The sequence below is a fragment of the Ictidomys tridecemlineatus genome, chromosome 5 (genome assembly GCF_052094955.1).
Source record: "Ictidomys tridecemlineatus isolate mIctTri1 chromosome 5, mIctTri1.hap1, whole genome shotgun sequence".
Lineage (NCBI taxonomy): Eukaryota > Metazoa > Chordata > Mammalia > Rodentia > Sciuridae > Ictidomys > Ictidomys tridecemlineatus.
In genome coordinates, this window is record NC_135481.1 from 175,750,470 (window position 1) to 175,770,248 (window position 19,779).

The 19,779-nt window shown below is 55.6% G+C and overlaps 2 protein-coding genes across 4 annotated transcripts; both read right to left on the reverse strand.

Moving 5' to 3' along the window:
• Nucleotides 1-5,593: 5,593 nt before the first annotated feature.
• Nucleotides 5,594-6,926, reverse strand: Foxs1 (forkhead box S1). Its single transcript, XM_005320581.5, has one exon. It carries the CDS (start codon nucleotides 6,838-6,840, stop codon nucleotides 5,839-5,841), a length of 1,002 nt encoding a protein of 333 aa, XP_005320638.1. The 5' UTR covers nucleotides 6,841-6,926; the 3' UTR covers nucleotides 5,594-5,838.
• A 1,835-nt stretch (nucleotides 6,927-8,761) lies between these two features.
• On the reverse strand, nucleotides 8,762-17,896 carry LOC101956822 (interferon regulatory factor 4). Of its 3 annotated transcripts, none has more exons than XM_021723247.3 (8): nucleotides 17,295-17,891; nucleotides 13,386-13,575; nucleotides 12,691-12,788; nucleotides 11,914-12,025; nucleotides 11,736-11,801; nucleotides 10,635-11,009; nucleotides 9,933-10,031; nucleotides 8,762-9,712 (listed from the first exon to the last, which is right to left on the reverse strand). In XM_021723247.3, the coding sequence occupies exons 1-8, from the start codon at nucleotides 17,523-17,525 to the stop codon at nucleotides 9,690-9,692; spliced, it is 1,194 nt and encodes a 397-aa protein (XP_021578922.2). In that variant the 5' UTR covers nucleotides 17,526-17,891; the 3' UTR covers nucleotides 8,762-9,689. The 3 variants fall into 3 exon arrangements, 2 of the variants coding, with proteins under 2 accessions (XP_021578922.2, XP_013211893.2); XM_013356439.4 differs by having other exon boundaries at nucleotides 9,933-10,051; nucleotides 17,295-17,888; XR_013439633.1 differs by having other exon boundaries at nucleotides 9,682-9,712; nucleotides 9,933-11,009; nucleotides 17,295-17,896.
• Nucleotides 17,897-19,779: the final 1,883 nt, after the last annotated feature.

Below are 19,779 nucleotides of genomic sequence, written 5' to 3' on the forward strand. Positions count from 1 at the left end.
TAACCCCTCAGTGGGGCTGCCCTTCCCAGCTGGCCCCAGCCCAGAAAGCTTTCCTCCAAGACCATTTCCTGCCTCTGGGCCTGGGCCAGGCCCACAGTGACCACCCCCATGGGCCTGGAAGCCACTGGGGCCACATCTGGTTTGGATTACACCCGGACTGGTGACGTGGCCTTTTCCTGTCTGGTCTAGTGGCCTTGAATTCCACCAGCCACCTTGGACCCAACCAGGCAGTGGTGGGAAAAGACTCAGCCAGTGACGGGGCCGCCCTGGGCGTGTGAGGTGGCCGGGGCCGTCCTGCGGGAGGTGCCCACCTGGCCCACCATCCCACCTGGCAGCCGTCTCCACCCCTGTTTTCCTTCCCCGCTTCTTCCCTTCACTCTAAAGGGTGGTGTTTATGGAGCACCAGGCGCTGCAGGGCTTTTGTATAAGAGGAAGCAGGAAGTAGGTCTGGAGAAGTTGGGAAGAAGTTTGCAGGGCAGGCTGACTCAGGGTAGTAGGGAGCCACCGAAGGGTTGTGAGCAGAGGAGGGACATGATCACATTCATGCACTAAAAAGGACTCCTGCACCTGGGCGGGTCAGTGAAGGGAGACTGGAGAAGGGAGAGCAGGGAGGCCAGGCGGTGTCTTCTCAGGAGGCCACTGAGGTCGAGAGCCGGGAAGTACTGAGCTCAGACATCTCTAAGCAGACGGGCTGGGAACAAGTGACCGAATTCCAGGTCAATCAGAAAGGATTCAAATCCACTTATGGGTCCTCTCGGAGCCCCAGTTCCTGTCTGGAAAGGTGGGTACTAATAGTCCCTGCCTCCCAGGGTCAAGGCCAAAGTTGCATGAGGTGTGTGGTGGAGCCTGGTGCAGGCTCCTGAGCCCTTTGTTACACAGCTGTTCCCTGAGCCCCTGCTGGTTCCAGACACTGTTCTAGGTGCTGGGGACAAACAGGGAGAAGACAAGAGGCCTGGGTGGAGCTTCTTCCAGAGCGGGCAGCTGACCAGCAGTAATGGAGGTAGGACGTGCTCTTGGGGGAGAAGCGAGGATGGCGGTCGTTTGAGCAGAGACTGAAGGACAAGGTGGAGGAGAGGACCTTGTGGTCCTGGTGGGAGACGGGACCAGGCTGAACAAAGGAGGAGCCAGGCCAAGGCTTGGAGGGCGAGGGAGGAGGGAGTCGCAGCCAGATCTCAAGGCTTTTCCCCACAGGGATTGTTGCTCTGAGCAGGGGGCCCTGGGGGGTCTTTGAGATATAATCCCTGGTGCCTGGACTAAGGTGACTAAGGTGACCTGGACTCCAAGGATGAAAGGAACAAGGCAGGCCCCACCTGGTGGGCTGAGTCATGTTTAGGAGGCCTAAACATGAATATGCACACACAGAAGCCACCAGATGGCAAGGACAGGGGCAGAGAGGGGGACGAGCCCGGGGTGTGCAGCCTCCTTGGAGGAGCTGGTGTCTGACTTGGGCTCTAGGTTTTAAGAAGTCGCCAGCAGGAGGCTGAGGCAGGAGGATCACGAATTCAAGGCCAGCCAGGGCAACTCAGAGGGACCCTGTCTTACAAACACACAGACAAAAAGGGCTGGGGCTGTAGCTCAGTGGTAAAATGTCCCCGGGTTCAACCCCTAGTACCACAAGAAAAAAAAAAAAAAGGGAAAAGAAAATTTTAAAAATGTAGAGTCCTCCAGTGGGGAGGAACATTCCAGAAGGAGGGAACAGCCAGTGCAAAGCCCTAGGGATGGAAAGAGAGCCCAGCAGGGAGGAGGCTGTCTTCAGGGAGCAGAAGGGCCAACTTCCCTGGCACTCAAGGGGGACAGAGGGACCTCGGGGCTGGCTCTAGGAGGTGGTCCTGAGGGGGCAGCCCTGGCCTTCGGGCCGATGCGGGACGGAACAGGCCTCTAGCCTGTTTTTAGCCATGGAACCGCTTCCTCCGTCCCCACCAGCTGCCTCCCTGAGTCACCAGCAGGGCGGGAACAGGGACGAGGCATCTCTGGACCTTCAGGGATGTGGTTTTTGCCATGTGTGAAGGAAGGGTCAGAGAGGACTGGCCCAGGGTAGAAGGTCCTCCGGGGGGTTGCTTTTAATTCCAGTTTCATTCCTGTTGACCCCCTACACACACAGTCTGCAGGACGGGACTTCCCACATACCAGTCCTCGGGTAGGAGTCATTACTCCCATTTCACAGATGAGGAAAACAAGACTCAGAGAGGTGAATCTACTGGCTCAAGGTTTGCACAGCAGGGAAGTAGAGAGGCCAGAAATTGAGGCAAAGCCTTGTTCGGACTAGGTCACAGTCGGAACCCTCTGCATCCTGTCCTCCTCCCTCCACAGCAACCAGACACCACCCAGGTGGGGGCGAAGTCAGGTTAAGGGGGACATGCCCAGGACCCAAATGCCTTTTTATTTCACTTAACAAACACTTAGAGTGCAATTTCCGTGTGCCAGTCCCTGTTCTAAGCACTTTGCAAATATTAACTCATGTAATCCTCCCAACCCCACGGGCATAGGTGCTATGAATGTCCACATTTTACAGACCAAGAAAACACAGAGAAGGGGAGTCACTTGCCGGGCAGCTAGAAGCCGCGGAGCTGGGGTGGGCTCCCAGGCACTCAGGCCTGGCACTGGGCTGGGGGCCACGGGATCCTGGGGGGAAGGGTGTCTGGGCCCAGGCCTGGGTTCCTGGTCCTGCACACCAGGCTTCCTGATCACTGTGGCAGCCTCCCGGTGCCCCACCCTCTGGGGGAGAGGGTCTCCGCCCAGCCTGGGCGCTCCTGGGGTGTGGGAAGGAGCAGTGACCCCAGGCCTTGGAATGCCATAAACCAGGGAAGGAAGCGGTGGGCGGGAGAGGAGATAAGGCCCAGTGGAGGAGGCTGGGGAAGGCCGGGCCTGTGGGCAGGGTGGCCTTGGCGGGCAGGGAGTCCTCTCAGCAGGTGACAGTCCTTGCTTTGATGGGAAGGGGCCTCCTCCCTCCTGGCAGCCTCCGTGGGGTCAGGGAGAGGAGTCAGAAACAGAGCCGCCGGCCAACTCCAATATTCCAAGAATCTGAGCGGCGGTGATTAAGAACTCTGGAATATTCTCAAAGACCACGATGCTGCCATTTTAGGGTTTGGTTCAGGCTCCCTCTGCCAGGTCGCTCAGGATCCTTCTTTTTGGCTCCGACCTGTGGGGAGGGATGGGGTCGGAGGTCCTCACCTGGGAAAGACCAGCCTCTGGGAGGAGGGCACCCGAGGTGCAGTCAGATCCAATGGCTGCGATCGTCCCCTGAGAACCTCACAGTGAAGGCAGCAGAGGGACGTGACCATGGACCCACGGGCAGCTCTGTCCTGCCTGGCTGTGTGAGCTCGGCCGTCACTCACCTGCTCTGGCCTCAGTCTCTCCTTTTGTGTGCCAGGAGGCTCTCTCTGGGTGACCCAGATTCAGTGTCTGAATCTGTGTGGAGATTGCCACCCCGTCAATGCCCACCCAGAAGGGGGTGGCCAGGAGGGAGCCGGAGGTGTCTGTTGGTCATGGAAAGAATGTGAGGGCAGGAGGCCCAGAGGGTGGGGTCCCTGGGCTGGGCAGTGAGCAGGGGCAACATGAGATCATGGTGTCTGGCCTCCTGGCACAGTTCCTCTGGGGATGGGACCTCCTCCAGACCACCCCCCAGGGCAGACCCTCCCCAGGGACTCAGACCCAGAGTCACACTGCCCATCCCCCACCCTCTGGGCAAAGGGAGGAGAACCAAGGCCCAGAGAGGTGGGCACCAGTCCAGCTCGCAGTGAGGCCAAGCAGGCACCGAGCCCGGCTCCTGCCTGGGGCTTGGAGCTGAGGGGCCTGTCTTCACTTCTTGACAGAGAAGGAGTCTTTGAGGGGTCAGAGGGAGGGGTGCAGAGGGGGCTCCTGCCCAGAGCTGAGTTGGCTGCTGGATGCGGTGGGTACCCCAGGGCGGGAGTGAGCAGGGACTCAGGCCTCTTCCCCCAGGGACCCCCCTCCTCAGTGGGGAACAGGATGTCGGCCTCCCATCCTCCTGCCAGCTCAGGACACAGGTGGGGAGGAGACTGGGGTCACCAGGGCCCCACAGGAAGGCACCGTGGGGAATGGTGCTCAGCGCAGGCCTCCCTCCTCCACCCAACTGAGGCACACCTCCTGCCACACGCTGACCCACACGGGCACTCGCCGTGGGGCAAACACCTCGGGGTCTGTTTCCCCCTCCTGGGCCATGCCCCGGCACCAGAGGACCCTTCTCCCCCGCTGCCGACCCATGAAGCTGTCCACCTGAGGCAGGACAGACCCTCACGGTTCTCCCCACTGTTTGGTGGCTTGGGGGCGGGGTGCGACAGGCGTGGGGAGAAGGGGCCCCCGAAGCTGGCCAGGCATTTTCCCAGCCCCTTCTGGTTGCAGTGAGCCCCGCCCTGCAGGTCCCCCCTCCACCCCGGCTCTGGAGTCTGTGGGAACCAGACGCTTCAGGCCGTCCAGCCGGGCTCGCTTCCTCCCAGGCCCCAGGGGACCTGCTGAGGGAGGGGGGAGCCTCTTGGGCTGAAGTCAGCATGGCCAGCTGCCCAGGGAGGGCTCTGGAGGAGACGCGGCCACCTCCCCAATGAAAGGATCTCCAGGACCCTGGACGTCACCTCGTGGGACAGAAGACCCTCAGAGCCCCAGGCCAACACCAAGGTGCCCCAACATCCTCTTTCCTTCTCCTCTCCCTGGACCCCTGATCTGCAGGGGAGGACCGGGCTCTGGGAGGGCACCGTCTGCCTGCTCCTTCAGGACAGACGCCCCAGTGAGCTTCCCGCGTCTCTTCCTCTGTGGGCGCCACCAGTGTCTTCACGTCTCCTGTTCCCATGGGAGGGGGCCCCTGGAAAGGGCCACGCTCTACTTGTGATCAGTACCCAGGTCAGCCAGGAAGGCTGCCCAGCCCCGGGGAAACGCTTTCATAAAGAGCCACCAGGAAACCCAGGAGAGGTCCCCGTTCGTGTGGGAAATCCATAAAAGGGGGTCCGTACAGCTTTCAAGCCCAGGGGTCCCTGTCTGGGGCATCTTGTTGGCCCTGACAATCCAGGGTCTCAAAGAAGCCCTTCCTCCCCGGAGGAGGAAGGAACTGGGGTTCTCCTTCCTGCATCTCCCTTAAACTCTGGGTCAAAGCCCACGGGCCTGGCTGCCATCTCCTCTCTGTCACTCATCTGCCATCCAGCTCCCATGAGCCCCGAGGACCCCAGACCCTCTGAACCTCAGCTTCTGTCACTGGAATTGGGGTTCCTATTCTGTGGCACCCTGGTGAGATGATGGATACAAGCCTGGGACAGAAGAAATGACACAGAGGGTCCCAGGTATTAGAGCTACGCTTAACTCTTAATGGAGGGCGGAGGGCCTGGAGTCTCTCGCAGTTTCGGGCTGGAGATGGACCCCTAGGCCTGCCCTGCCTCACGCCTTGCCTGGTGTCTCTTGGTTGAGTCCCTCCTGTGCCTGCCCCCATTCTCTGCTCCTGGGAAACTCCCCAAGAAAGTCCCCAGCAGGAGAAAGCCTCAAGAGAGACATTTTCATTAGGGGTCCCCAGCCCCTGCGGCACCATCCCGCGGCCACACGTAGAACCCAGCTTTCCAGCCCTCAGCCCCAACTACCCAGCAAGCTGCCCCTCTTCATCACACTGGTTTTATTGGGGCCAAGAGCCACAGAACAAATCCCAAGGACCCCCGCCCCCTCACCCCCAAGTTTCTCCAGGGGCCCCCAGGGCCCAGCTGAACGCCGCTTCTCCAGTCCTGGCCTCCCGTCCAGGTGGTGCTGGGCCGGCCGGGGCTTGGTCCTTTGAGAACTCTCCAGGTCCTAGAGCCAGGCTCAGCCTGGCACTGGTTTGGCAGAGGCTCTACAGAGGTGAGGCTGCTGTCACTCAAAGAAGAACATTCCTGGTGTCCGGTATAGGCAGGGGGGCAGCCCCAGTGGATAGCTGGAGCCTCCCTGGACCGGGAAGCCTCCTGTGACCCAGGGTTCCTTGGGGTCAGCTGGCAAGGGCAGCGGGGCCCGGAGTGAGGCTGGCGGGGTGGGGGGTGCCGGGGAGGGCGCTGCAGAGGCCAGCAGGTGCTCCAGGCCCGGGTCGGCGCCCATGCAGAAATTGAGGGCTTGCAGTCGGCACTGGTAGCCACTCCCGACGGCTGCCTCGGGGGTCAGGACGGGCGTGGGGGCCTTGCTAAAGCCCTCGGCCTCAGAGAAGTTGGCAGGAAAGCCAAACGCTGGGCACGGGGAGGGTGAAGTGACCACTGGGAGCTCCCCTGGGCCTGCAGGCTTGGGTGTGGACATCTCCTTGGGCTCCACGGGCAGCCGGGGCCTGGTGACATCAGCAGTTGCTGGGCACGTGCTGTCTGGCAAGGTCCCCACCAGACCCCCAAAGCTTAGGCCCTTGGGGTCTGGCAGCTCTGGTGGGAATGGGCACTGCCTGCTGGTCATGGTGTGGGTGACTCCGGGGTCCTGGCTGGTGGCCCTGACGGGTCCCCGGCGTGCCTTGACAGGGCTCCTGGTGCCCTCTGCACCTGCCCGACGGGTGAAGCGGCGGCGGCGACGGAGGAAGCTGCCGTGCTGGAACATGTCATGGCAGTCGGGGTCCAGGGTCCAGTAGCTGCCCTTGCCTGGCTTGCGGTCATCGCGGGGCACCTTGACAAAGCACTCGTTGAGAGACAGGTTGTGGCGGATGCTGTTCTGCCAGCCGGGCCGGTTGTGGCGGTAGAAGGCAAAGCGGCCCATGATATAGCGGTAGATGCCACTGAGTGTGGCCCTCTGCCCCGGGGAGCTCTGGATGGCCATGGCGATCAGGGCAATGTAGCTGTAGGGGGGCTTTGTGGGCTCAGTGGCCGGGGCCAAGGGCCCAGGCGGTGGTGGTGGCGGCTGCTGCATGCTGGCCGGCTGGCCGGGTTGATGGCTGCAGAGACCACAGAGGCCAGGAGCAGCCTGTGCGGGCTGGTTAAAAGGCCCACTGGCCCAGCCTCCCGGCCTGGGAAGGCAAAAAGGGGTGGGCCCAGCAGCCTACCAGGCCCTCCTCCCTCACCGCCCCCTGCAAGCCCCAGGAGGGGCCGGCAGGAGAGGCCTGTGAGCAGCTGCCAGGGGTGAGGAGGTGGGAGGGAAGGGACCGAGACCCTCAGCCCACGTGTGCTGGGTGGTAGCAGCTAGGGAGGGACAGGATGTGAGATGGAGCGAGACAGAAAAAGAGAGAGTGGCAGAAACAGAAGCAGAGAGAGGAGAGAGAAGCAGGCAGAGACGGAGGTACGGGCAGACAAAACTCACAGACACACCTCCAGGGAGAGACCTGGGCTACACCCAGGCAAGTGGCCAACAGGGTGGGTTGGAATCAGCCAGACACCGAGAGAAACGAAGAGACCCTCAGAGACAGAGAGGAGGCGGGGACTACAGTGACAGGTAGAGATGCCAGGTGGGGTGGGGTGTGTGCTGCTAAGACCACCAGAGACAGGTAGAGGGTGACAGAGAGAAGCCACAGGGGTCTCTGAGTCCCCACTGCTGGTCCTGCTTCTCCTCTCCTCCTCTATCACCTCCTTCCCGCCACCCAGAGCCCCGGAGGCCACACATACCCTGTGGGCCAGACCCGGGGGGAGGGCGCCCAGCCAAGGCAGAGCCCAGTTCTGTGAGCCCTGGCGCCCTCTAGTGCCAGGTGTGGGGAGGACAGACATTTGGGCAGAGAGATCCTCCCGGGAGGCGTCTGGAAAATGCTGGTCAAACCTCAGTTTCTCCATCTCTAAAACGGAGCTGGCAACTTTTCAGCAATCCGGGCCACAGTGAGGGGTCATCAGGCTCTCTTACACAGACTCCAGCACCAAGACACCCCCGCTGCAGCCTCTAGCTGGGGTCCAGGAGGACAGACACCATTCAGGCCCAGAGGACAGCTCTTCTGAAGGATGGGTCAGTATCCTCCCTCTTGCCCACTGCCAAGACAGTGGTCACCTACTCTGTTCAGGCCAGCTCACTCCCCCCACCATGTTTACTCCTTGGACCAACTCTGATCTGGAGGTCTTCATAGCTTCTTTTGAATAGAAGACGGATCTAAGGCTCAGAGAAGTTAAGTAAGTTTTCTGAGGTTACACAGTTAGTGAATGATAATGCTAGGATTTGAATTCAGGATTCTTTAACTCCTTAACACTACCCCTTCTCAGAGGGCTGCCTCTCCTGAGATTAGGGGACAATCACAGGAAAATAGGCTGTGAACCCCAAGACAGTAGGGATTGTGCTATTTTTGCTCTATCCCCAGTATTCAGCACTGGACACTGGAAAGAGGCCTGGAACAGAATAGGTGTTCAAAAAAATGTTGAGGGGCTGTAGCTCAGTGGTACAGTGCTTGCCTAGCATGCGTGAGGCACTGGGTTTGATTCTCAGCACCACATATAATCAGAGAAAACTAAAAAAAGAAAAGGAAAAAGTCTGTTTAGTGACTGAAAAAACAGCAACAATTGACTTTTTTTTTTTTGTACCAGGGATTGAACCCAGGGGTACTTAACCACTGAGCCACATCCCCAGCTGTTTTAATATTTTATTTTGAGACAGGGTCTCATTGAGTTGCTTAGGGCCTTGCTAAATTGCTGAGGCTGACCTTGAACTCATGATCCTTCTGCCTCAGCCTCCCAAGCTGCTGAGATTACAGGCGTGCATCACTGTGCCAGCTACTAATTGACTTTTGTCCTTTGTTAAATCTTACAGTTTTATCCCCATGAAAGTAGCTTACTGGCTGGGGGTTTAGCTCAGTGATACGGTCCATTCTTAGCATGTGTGAGGCTCTGGGCAGGATCCGAAGCAACACACACACAGGCACTTATTAATGCATCACTAAAAGATTTATTATGTTGGCATCTGTAAGAGGATTCCTATAAATAAAGTCAGAAATCAGAAAAGGAAGAAAAATGTTGCTTTACCCATGAGGCGGGGGGATTTAACATCCAGGTTAATTCTTCCAGTTGGGAACCCTCCCAATCCTCCCCACGACTCACAGTTTATGAAGATGAGTGGGGCTGGGGGAGGGACTGGATTGCCACTGTGGCCTCTGCCTTAGGGTTATGTTTGGGATCCTGCCTTACTCTCTAAAGACTGTGCTGGTGGTTCAGTGGTCAGCATCTGAAACCCAGGGTTCAAATTCTCTGTTTCGGGATCCCCCTCATTGACCCTCAGATAAAGGAATGAGACTAGCAGCAGTTGGGAGGAAGGATCTGGAAGCCCAGAGTCCCTCAGAGGCCAAGCAACTGCTACTGGTTGTTCCCACTCTGAACCACCCTGAGGTCAACTAGGCTTTAAGCAAACGAACCCAATGGCACCCTAAGACTAGCTCTAAGCAGCTGTTGACGTGTTGGGCTTTCAACAGGCGATTTAGTCCTATTTCTAACCCCATTACTGTTTTTCCTGGGGCCTCAAGGCCGAATTCTATTTCCGGCTGATGCTCCAGGCCCAGCGCTGGGCCTCCGCCCCCCTCGTCGTTCCAGGATCCATTCCCTTCAGGGAGAGTTAAGGCCACTAGCGCCTAAGCTGTCCGTTATCAGGGCAATAGGTGAGGGAGGCCCCAAGTCCACTGGTTCAGTGAGGGCAGGGTTGGGGTGTCTCACCCCGTGGTGGGGCTTCCTTTAGTGTGTGGGAGAGGGGGAAACATCCCGAGTGGGGTTGACTGTCAAAGGTGGGTGAGGCCATCCAGGATGCCTTGCTGGGGTCCCCGAGGGGTGCCAGGGCGAAGGCGCCTGGCATGCAGGAGCAGCTCACGGGCGAAGAACGGCTCCACCTGTGGGGACCAGAGGCAGTCAACTCTGTTTCTATGGGAAGTCACAGCCCTAGTGACAGCCTTGTCCGCACACCCATTTATATATATATATATATATATATATATATATATATATATATCAGAGGGCCATACAGGTCTGGGTGGGGTGGGGCTGGGTATGGAGAGGGACTGGAGGGCCTGGAGGGTGTGGTTCTCCCCTGGGATGGAGGGAGTGACTCACGTGAGCCATGACGAGCCTCTCCTCCGGCTGGTCTGGGGGACCCGGGTACTCCTCGCCAAAGCACAGGCGGATCTGGTATTCCGGCTCGGGCTGTCCATCCTGCAGGTGAGCATGCAGCTCTGCAAGCACCGGGACTGTGGGGCTGGGACTGTGGCTGGCCGAGCAGGCATCCCACCCGGTGCCCACCTTGTGCTTATATCCTGAGCCCAGGTTCTGTAAGCTCACATCCCCATTGGGTGCCCACGTCCTAGGCCAGTTTTTTGTGCCTGTGCTATGTCCCACATCTGCACCCACTTTCTGCTTTCATGTCCCTTGCCTGGTGTCCCTCTGCCCACTCTCAGGTCATTAGGCCTACTCCATGCTTATTGTTATTCACCTATGTCTGCCAGTGCTCTGATGCCCACCCCATGCCCTGCGCTCTTATGCCAACAAACGTACCTGAGTCCTAGGCTTATGTCACAGATCTAAGGGCCTCAGTATGCCCGGCGCCTATGCCCCTTATAGACCTAGACAGGGATCTGTGGCCAGCCCTCTTGATGTCCGCGTTCTTTCCCATCCCTGGCGCTTCAGAGCTGTGACCTTTGTTTCGATGCTTACCCCAAGCCCAGGACGCTTGGGCCCACACTCCTTTGGCTACCGCGTGACCACGCCCCCGGCCCAGCCCTCTGTCCCGCGCCCAGGGCGGAGCTACAGCGCGCTTACCTTCGAGGAAGCGGCGCGTGTCGAGCAGCTGGCAGGTGTGCTCGCGCTCCAGCTTGTTGGGCTGCGCGCGGTGCGGGGCTAGCTGGCCGCGCCAGTACACGCGGCCCTGGCACAGACGCTTGGCGAACACGCCCTCGGGCGCCACCCACAGCAGCACGCCGCGCTCGAGGTGCGGCAGCAGGCGCCGCAGCACGCGGGCGCCCGGCGGCGGCTCGGGGAAGTGAACCTGCGCCAAGCGTGCGGGCGGCCCCAGCAGGCGCTGGGCGGCGGCGGAGGCGGCTGTCCCGGGGCTAAGATGGCACCCCTCCGCGGTGCGCGCGGTGGCTTCGCGCACCAGCGCCGGGCCATAGAAAAGACGCACGTGCAGCCAGTAATCTGCGGGCACCAGGGAGAGGGCGCGGGCGGAGCGTTGGCAGGCCACCCCTTCCCCTGCCACCGGCCTACACAGCCCGGCGGCGCACCGGGAGGTCCTTCTGGCTCCCACTTCGGGAATTTGCCACTCCCTCCCAATCAGTCACAATAATATTCTAGCAGTGGTGATAGTAAAATGATAGCTTCCAGTGGAGACGAACCGGTAGTCCAGCTCTGTGGTTAAAGCATAGGGTCTGGGACCACCTGTACAGGAGGGTATGGCCTTGAGGCTCTCCTAGCCCAGATCTCGGGATTCTAGGATCTCCCAGCAAAGATTTAATACTGGTTGAAATAATAACAGCAACGGCAATAACACAGCGGTAGGAGGAGCAGCAGTACAGTTCGGGCTGCGGGCTCTGCAGCCCTTGGATTCAATTCTCCCTCTGCCCCTTAGGAGCTGTGACCTTTTAGTAATTAGCTGTGTGACCTTGAGCAAGGTCGAGTGTCTGCATATGTAAAATGGGGGCAATGGCAGCCTCTATATTGCAGGTCTATAGGGAGAACTTAGAAAGACACCTGACACAAACTTAAGTCCTTGAATGCTAGGTGTTGTGGCTGTTTGGGGAGTCCCTGTGGGGCAGGAGACACAGGCTAGCTGGCCCTATCCCCAGCCCTCCCCAGTTCTGCACACTGGTCAGAGGAGAGGATATTTATTTATTTATTTTAGGAGAGGGCCTTTAGGTTCCTTACCAGGGCTGTTGAAGTCCTCACAGGGCACTGAGCTCCAGGGGTGTCCAAGGTCCTGTGCCTGGTACCCTGGGGAAGGAGGGGATCAGTCAGACACAACCTCACCCTGACTTCCTGGACCTGGAGATCCAGGGGGAGGCCAGGGAGGAGGCTGGGGCGGGTGAGGAGACTGAGTTCTTACTGTGGTCAGCCAAAGGGTCTGGGAGGAGGGCGGCTGGTGGCAAGGAGCCCTGCTGGGCCAGCCTTGGGGGCTGCTCCTTGTCCTCATCCTCTGTGGCTAATCTGGAGCCATCCTGAGCATTGGAAGAAAGGGCTGGCCATGAAAATAGGGAGGAGACCCAAGGCCCCAAGGCTTTCTAGATTGATGCCACCTGGAGAAGGGGAGGTCTGGCAGACTGAAGGCCAGCTCTGGCTGATGGGAACTTTGGAGTTTCAGAACTCAAGACCCTCCCCACTCCGAAGAGCAGATAGGGGTGTTGGAGGTGATAGTATCAGAACTGGGGAGAGAAGTGCTGGAGGTGAACATGGAGGCGAAGAAGCTAGAGATGAAGGAGATGGGGAGGTAGAGCCACAGAACAGGGACTGATGGGGGCGTTAAGGACACAGAAAGGGCCGGAGCTGACAGGGGAATGGGTCAGAGCAATAACCCATAGATAATGGGGAGAGGTGACGGGGAGGAGATAACAGAGGTGATCAGACAGAATGATGGAGATGGAGTGGGGGTGGACAGAGGGCACACTAGAGGTGGGGAGGTCAAAGGGTGATGGGGCTGGGGCTGGTGGGGGAGGGGGGCCACAGGTACCAAGAAAGCAGAGCTGGTGGGGGGATGGGTGGGGTTCATGGAGGGATGAGGTGAATGATATTGCTGGAGATCACAGACAGAGAGAAGGCCACGGGGTGGCTTCGCTGAGCAGTGACTGAGCCCACAAGACTTCAGGGGCTCAAAAGCCACACTGACCTGATGTCCCCTGCAGGCAGGCCCAGTTGCTTCTCCAGGGGGTCGCTGTTGACTTGAGGGAGTGCCCTCTTTTGCAGGAGAAGCATGGACCTTGGAAACTGAATGGAGCAAGAACAGCTTGTTGTTCCCAGGGCCCCAAAAGGACCCCTCAATTAAGGTCACCCCAGTCAAGAGCACAGCAGCTCACTGCAGGACCTGCCCCTTTTCTTTCTCTTTCTCTTTTTTTCTTTTTTCTTTTCTTTTTTTTTTTTTTTGGTAGTTGTAGATGGACAGCATGCCTTATTTTATTGGTTTATTTGTATGGAGTGCTGAGGATTGAACCCCGTGCTTCACATGTGCTAGGCAAGCGCTCTACCATCAAGCTACAGTCCCAGCCCCTGCTTCCCCCTTTTCTGCACATATATATATATATATATATATATATATATATATATATATATATATATATATATATATATTAGCTGTTAATGGACTTTTATTTTTACTTATTTGTATGCAGTGCTGAGAATCGAACCGTGCCTCACGCATGCTAGGCAAGCGCTCCCGCTGAGCCACAACCCCAGCCCTTCCCCCTTTTCTAACAGGGAAACTGGGAGATCTAAACGCCTTCTAAATTCCCCAGAGTTCAAGCTCAACAGGTCCATCATTGCCCAGAGAGCCACCCTCGGCCACTACCCCTAGGGGCAGGGTGGTACCTGGGCGGGAGGTGTGGTCAGACACCAGCCGGTAGACCTTGTAGGGGTGGGAGGTGTCCAGCTGGCTGCGCTCGCGCACCTCGTGGAAGTCGATGCTCTTGTTGAGGGCACAGCGAAGCCTCGTCTTCCAGGTGGAGGGGTCCTCCTTGTCAGTACCCTCCAAGTGCTTGCCCTTGTACACAGCCCAGGCCTGAAGGAGAGCAGGGCGGGAGCACTTGGGGGGCTGTGCGGGGGGGGGGGGGATGAGAGACTGTCCTGGCTCTAAATCCTTCTCTGGGGCTCTCCCTTTCCCCCTCCCATAGTCTTTGGGTTCCTACTATAGTCTAGAAAGAGCTGTGGATTTGATGGGAAGCAAGACATATGAGCCTGGGTCTCAAGGAACTCAATCCTATCAGAGGGCATCTGTGATCAGCTGATCAGAAATCATCATGTCCCCTATTATGGATTGTGATAAATAACAATAAATAATAAAGTGATGGCATATCAATAATGGCAATGGTTTACTATCCGGATCATCATGAAACTAAGTCCCTACCTATTGCCACCAACAAAGTGGACTCCAGATGATTTAAAAAAACATGGATAGGAGATAAAACTATAAGATTAATAGACAATAATAAAGGAGAAATCTTCCAGAGGCAGAGAACATCTCTTTTTAAAATATTAACAAATCTTTATTACTAGTATATGATTCCATTGTAGAACCATGGAATTATTAAGTAGACTTTAAGAATTAGTCTTCCTTCCTTTTATAAAAGAGGGAATTTAGATCCAAAAAGATGAAATGAGTCACATCATATAAATACTAATAACATAAATAAACTTGGTTCTAATTAGCCTCCTACTTTTCAGATGAGAGAGTATTTTTTATAGCTTTATTTATTTATTTATATGTGAAACTGAGGATCCAACCCAGTGCCTCTCACATGTTAGGCAAGCTCTCCACCACTGAGCTACAGCCCCAGCCCCCAGATGAGAGATTCTTGAGGCAAAATATGGAACCAGAGACATCAGTTTGCATTATATCTGCTGCATTCTTCTCTGTTACTCTTTTATTGTACACCTATCCTTGAACTAAGGATATTGAAATGAGTCAGTCCAGAGAGCACATCAAAAGCAAAACTTAATAGGCATGAAGCCAGGCATGGTGATGCACACCTGAAATCTCAGTGACTCATGAGGCTGAGGCAGGGTGAGGGCAAGTTGAGACCAGCCTCAGCAACTTAGCAAGACCCTGTTTCAAAATACAAAATACAAAGGGCTGGGGATGTAGTTCAGGGATAGAGCATCCCTGGGTTCAATGCCCAGCACGAAAACAAAAATAATAGACACCTATGGCAAAAACGTTGCAATGTCTGACATCAGCAAGGGGTTGGGCATGTATGCCTCAGTGCAGATTCTTGTTATGCAAGTTAGTTATGTTCTGTTAAGTCTCCACAAACACTGAATTAGCCAATATGACAGCGTTATTAGCTTATCTAACATGAATTTTCTCTCTAAGGCACACACATGGGGAAATACAGGGCTAAGTTTCTGCAATTCTCTGATCACAGCATTTTCGTCAACTGACCAGTCCATAACATTGTTTAATGTGTTTTCTGTTGAAGGACACTCTTTAATATACACTGTTGATTCATTAACATTCAACTCATGGCCAAGAGCACTATCGCTCATGCTTGAACAATGCTTATCTAACATGAATTTTCTCTCTAAGGCACATGGTGGCCTTTTGCACTGGGGAACACTAGACAGCGCTTCAGCATTATGCTTGGGGGTCATTCTAAATAGAGACATCACTCACAAAATATTAAACATACGGCACTACATAGACCATGGAAGGGTCAATGTTCACCGTATGGGAGCTGAAGACAGAAGGCAGCGCTCTCAGCTTCAGATGTCCCCACTAGGCAACTGACATTTTGGTCATTCTGTGCAAATCTATGAATGGTTGCAAAAGTGCCTCAAGTATTGATTTGGGGAATACAAATACATTTTGGCAAGCAGGAGAATTTGCAAATATGGAATTCATATTTGACTGTGTGTGCTGGGGGAAAGGGGAGAGGAATTAAGGGTTGAAGACAGATTATGTCTTGAAGGTCAAGCTTTATCCCATGGGTACAGGGCACCAGAAGTCACATATTGTTGGGGCCACGGAGTCACATATGTATATTAGTGGTGGGTTGAGGGATGGGGAGGGCCAGCCCCCAGAATCCCCCTCTTTTGAACTACAGTGAAAAAAGCTTAAGGGATAAGCCATGCATCTACCTGTTCAACACTTATTGAGCACCTACTGTATGCCAGGCACTGTGCTCAGTGTTGCCACCCTCACACAGCTCACAGTCTGCTGTAAGGAGACACAGTCATCTCAGGCAGGAAAACTCACAGGGAACTCATACAGGCTCCCATGAGGATGACTTGGGAGGCCACTGAGTTGGTGCTTAATAAATGCATTAAATTAATGAGTGCACCAGGGAAGACTCTCTTGAGGAAGAGATGTTTGAGCTGAGGCTGACGGGAGCTGGCCAGGAGGGGGAAGAGGGAACGGCACGTACAAAGTCCTAAGGCAACACACAAAGTATTTAGAAAGTGAAAGAACCCAAGCTAGGGAGGGAAGGGAGTGGCGAGAGAGGAGGCCGGGGAGGGGCAGTTCTGTGGGGCTTTGAGACCAGGGTGAGGGGCAATAGGAGCCTTGGAAGGATTCTGAGGAGGACATCTTTGCACTTAGAAAGGACTGAGGGGATGGCTGAGGGCCGGGGGTGGGAGGAGGGGGGAGCTCAGGGAGGTCACTGCAGTTGTCCTGGGAGAGAGGGTGGAAATGGGTTTAAGATGTTTTGCAGGAAGAGCCAGCAGGCCTCGCTAATTGGATACTATGAGGTTGGAAGTTGCAGAGCAGCTAGGGTTCAGGTGTCCAGGTGGCAGAATTTTGTGGGGGGTGAGCTGACAAATGTGGTACAGTCATAGACGGAATCTGAGGGGTCTGGGGGCCACCCAGGAGTCAGCATCTGGGAGACTTCAAGATCAGCAGGCTTGAGGCTTGGAGGGGAGGCCTGGAGCCTCCATGCTGAGGCTGAGGAAGGAGGTCCAGAGGGAGTGCTGGGAGCCCCCATAGAGGAGGGGAGGAGATGGAGGCTGAGTAGCAGGTGCCTGGGAGGTGGGAGGAAAATGGCAGCAGGGGTTGGGACAAGAGGGGTAGATTCTGGAATACAAGTGAGAGTGATTCTGGGAGAAGGGAGAGTCCACCAGGTGTGAGCCTACGCAGAAGTCAAGGAGGTGAAGGCTGGGATGTATCCCAGGATTTGGCAACTAGAGATATTAGCAGGAGAGACAGAAAGCAGACTGGGGGTGCTGGGGCACGGTGGGGGGACTAGGAAGGAGGAGATAAATGAAGAGGACATTGCATGTACTTCTTGGTGTGAAGGGAGAGGTGAAGCTAAAGAAGGAGGAGCTGGAGGTGACCTGGGTGTTTGGAGTGGTGACAATGGCCTGGTGTGCAGTTGGTTGCTTATTGCTTGGGGAGAGATTTCAGAGTTTAAGTGTGCACGGAAAGGAGTCAACTTGGAGAAAGTTAAGGATGGTCAAGGGGAAGGAGTTCTTCCTGCAGGGGGCCCTGAAAAGGTCCAATATTGGGAGCACGGAGAAGGCTCCCAAGTTGCAGGGTCTGGTGGGTTTGGAATGAGAGGCATCTCATTCTGCCGTGGGATAGGAGGAGATGGGGATGGTGCAGGTCCACGCCACCCTGGCTGATTCTGTTTTAGGAGGTGTCTGAGGTTCTCCCATATGGAGGACACTACCCTTAGTTCTCCAGGCCAAGCGAGTGGCCCAAGGTCACACAGCTCATGGGTTGGTCCGCTGCCACCATGAGCTGCAAGAGCCATCCGGGGCTGGGGTCGGTAGGCTCCTGACCCTTACCCTGAAGAGCGCTGCGTCCTGCTGTGCCTGGTAGCCCTGCTTGGCTGCGTGCTTCCAGGGGATGCGGAAGAGGGTCTTGTCCGGGTCTTCCCAGCGCAACCCGGCGTAGAGTCCGCTCTCGATCTGTGCCACTAGCCAGTCGCGGAGACGCAGGGGACCCCCGGTTCTCAACATAGGTCCATTGCTGATCGGGACCCTCTCTTCCTCTTTCCGCCAGGGGCCGTTGGCCATCTGGGGCTCTGTGAAGCGAGGCCTGGATCCCGAGGGGACCCGCACGGGTTCAGGGATCACCGGGCCCCTGGATGGCGCGCGGAGCCCAAGGAAGTGAAAGTCTGAGCGAGGGTTTCGCTTTCTGTTACGTCCCCTCCCGCTTTCCTTTTGCCCCTCCCCGCGAAAGATTGGCCCGAGGGCGCTGGGCCTCACGTGGTGGTTGTAGAGAGCGCTCCGCTCCGGTGGGTGGCCTGGCTCTGGGTCTGGGAGGAAGGTGCTCGACTGCTACCCAGGGAACAAACCCTGCCCCACTCCTGCGCCCTTGGTCTGCTCTGCCTAGCCCCCTGGACACTTGTTGGTCTCTTGATTTTCCTTTCTTCTGTGCGCCCTCCCTTCCTCCCTCCTTCTCTTCCTCCCTCTCTTCCCATGCCACCCCCCCCCCAGTGTCCCTAAATTGCCTAGGCTGGCCCCTGAAGTCCTGAGCTTAAGAGATTCTCCTGGATCAACCTCCCCAGTGGCCGGACCACACCTCCCCTGGCTTTCAGTCTCTTTTTCAGAACCTGGACTGGCTAGGTTGGAACCTGTTTCTGGTGCCAACTCCCGACCCCATTGGAGGAATCAGACTTTCTGGGCCAGAAGCCCAGGAACCCGAATCTGAAGGAGGGATTCTGATGCAGGTGGCCCAGAGCCATACTTCTTTCTTCAGATATTGGGAATCCCCATTTACTGACTGCTCACTGTGGTGCTGGGCCTGAACCCTTCCCTATGGTGCCTACATTGGTTCTCACAAGAGCACAGGAGACAGTATAATTGCTTATTTTGTGGTGCTGGGGTTGAATCTGGGGTCTCAAACAAGCTAGGCAAGCCGTCTACCACTGAGCTTCAACCCAGCCTCATTACCTATTTTAACATGAAGAAGACCAAGGCTCAGAAAGTTTGAAGCCCTGTAACAAAGTCCCAGAGTCTGGTGGGAGAGTCAGCATTCAAAGCTGACTGGGGAGAGTCCAGAGACCTAAATGGTGCCCGCAGCCTACCTCCTGGCAGCTATACTTGGGATTTATGGATTCCTGGTAAGGTCTGTGATCCTGTGAAATAGTACATAAATTTTGTCACATCTATGCATTTTATGTTTCTTTCGTTCAATTGTCAAAAGGGGATTCCTGACCTGAAAGATTTTAAGAAATTCAGATTGCTCCAGCCCCTGGTGAAACAGGGAGGAGAGAATAACATCCTCTCCTGAAGCAGGCAGAGAGCGGGGCTCCAGCCAGCACTGACCAGAGACCCAAGCAAGCACTGTCCCTCATGTGCACCTGTGTCCCCCTTCCATGTGCCAGCAGCACTTCCAAAGACACAGTCTGGGTTTAGACTCCAGTGGAGCAGAGCACAAATTATTTCATATGATTAGCTACAAGAATAATGACAGTCACCCTCAGTATTTGTGGGGGATGGGTTCCAGGACCCCTTTGGATACTGAAATCCATGGATGCTCAAGTAGTATTTGCATATAACCTACGTATATCCTAGACTTTAAATCACCTCTCATGTAAATGCTGTGTAAATAGTTGTTAAACTGTATTGTTTAGGGAATAATGACAAGAAAATTAAAAGTCTGTGTATGTTGAATACAGATGTGATTTTTTTTTCAGACACTTTTTTGCCCAAGTTTGGTTAAATTTTCAGAGTCTGAGGCAGGCTGTACAACTAAGCAGAAGTCCTCAGTGTATTGGACCATCCCTTCATTTTTCTAGGTTGCAGAGGGTGGTATCTAGAGGGTGGGGTCTACAGCCAGACTTCCCCACCACCTGCTACCTGATGACCTTGGGCGCCAGCCTCAGTTTCCTCATCTGTTGAATAGCCTGAGATGCAGGTAGAAAGTTTAGCATACAGCCCGAGTGAGCACAAACACAAATGAGTGGTGTGCTGTGAGTCCAAGGCGGTGGAGGAGTGCTGGAAGAGGGGAGGGAGCATGTTGAAGGACACAGAACACCCGATCAGGGGGCTTTGTTTTGTCCTCCAGGTGATGGGGCCTGTGGTTTTTTAAATAGGGGAAGACACCATCTGAGTGTTTTAAACCAGTTGGAGGGTGGTACCATAAATTATCCAAGAAGACACAGGCTCCCTACACTCCCTAGTAGCAAAATGGTCCACTTCCTCACCACCTGGTATGTTTCCTTTTTCTTACCTGGTATCTCACTAGAATGTCAGCAAGGTGAGGGCAGAGGTCTTACCCACTGCTGTAAATCCAGTGCCCAACACAGTGCCTGACATACAGTAG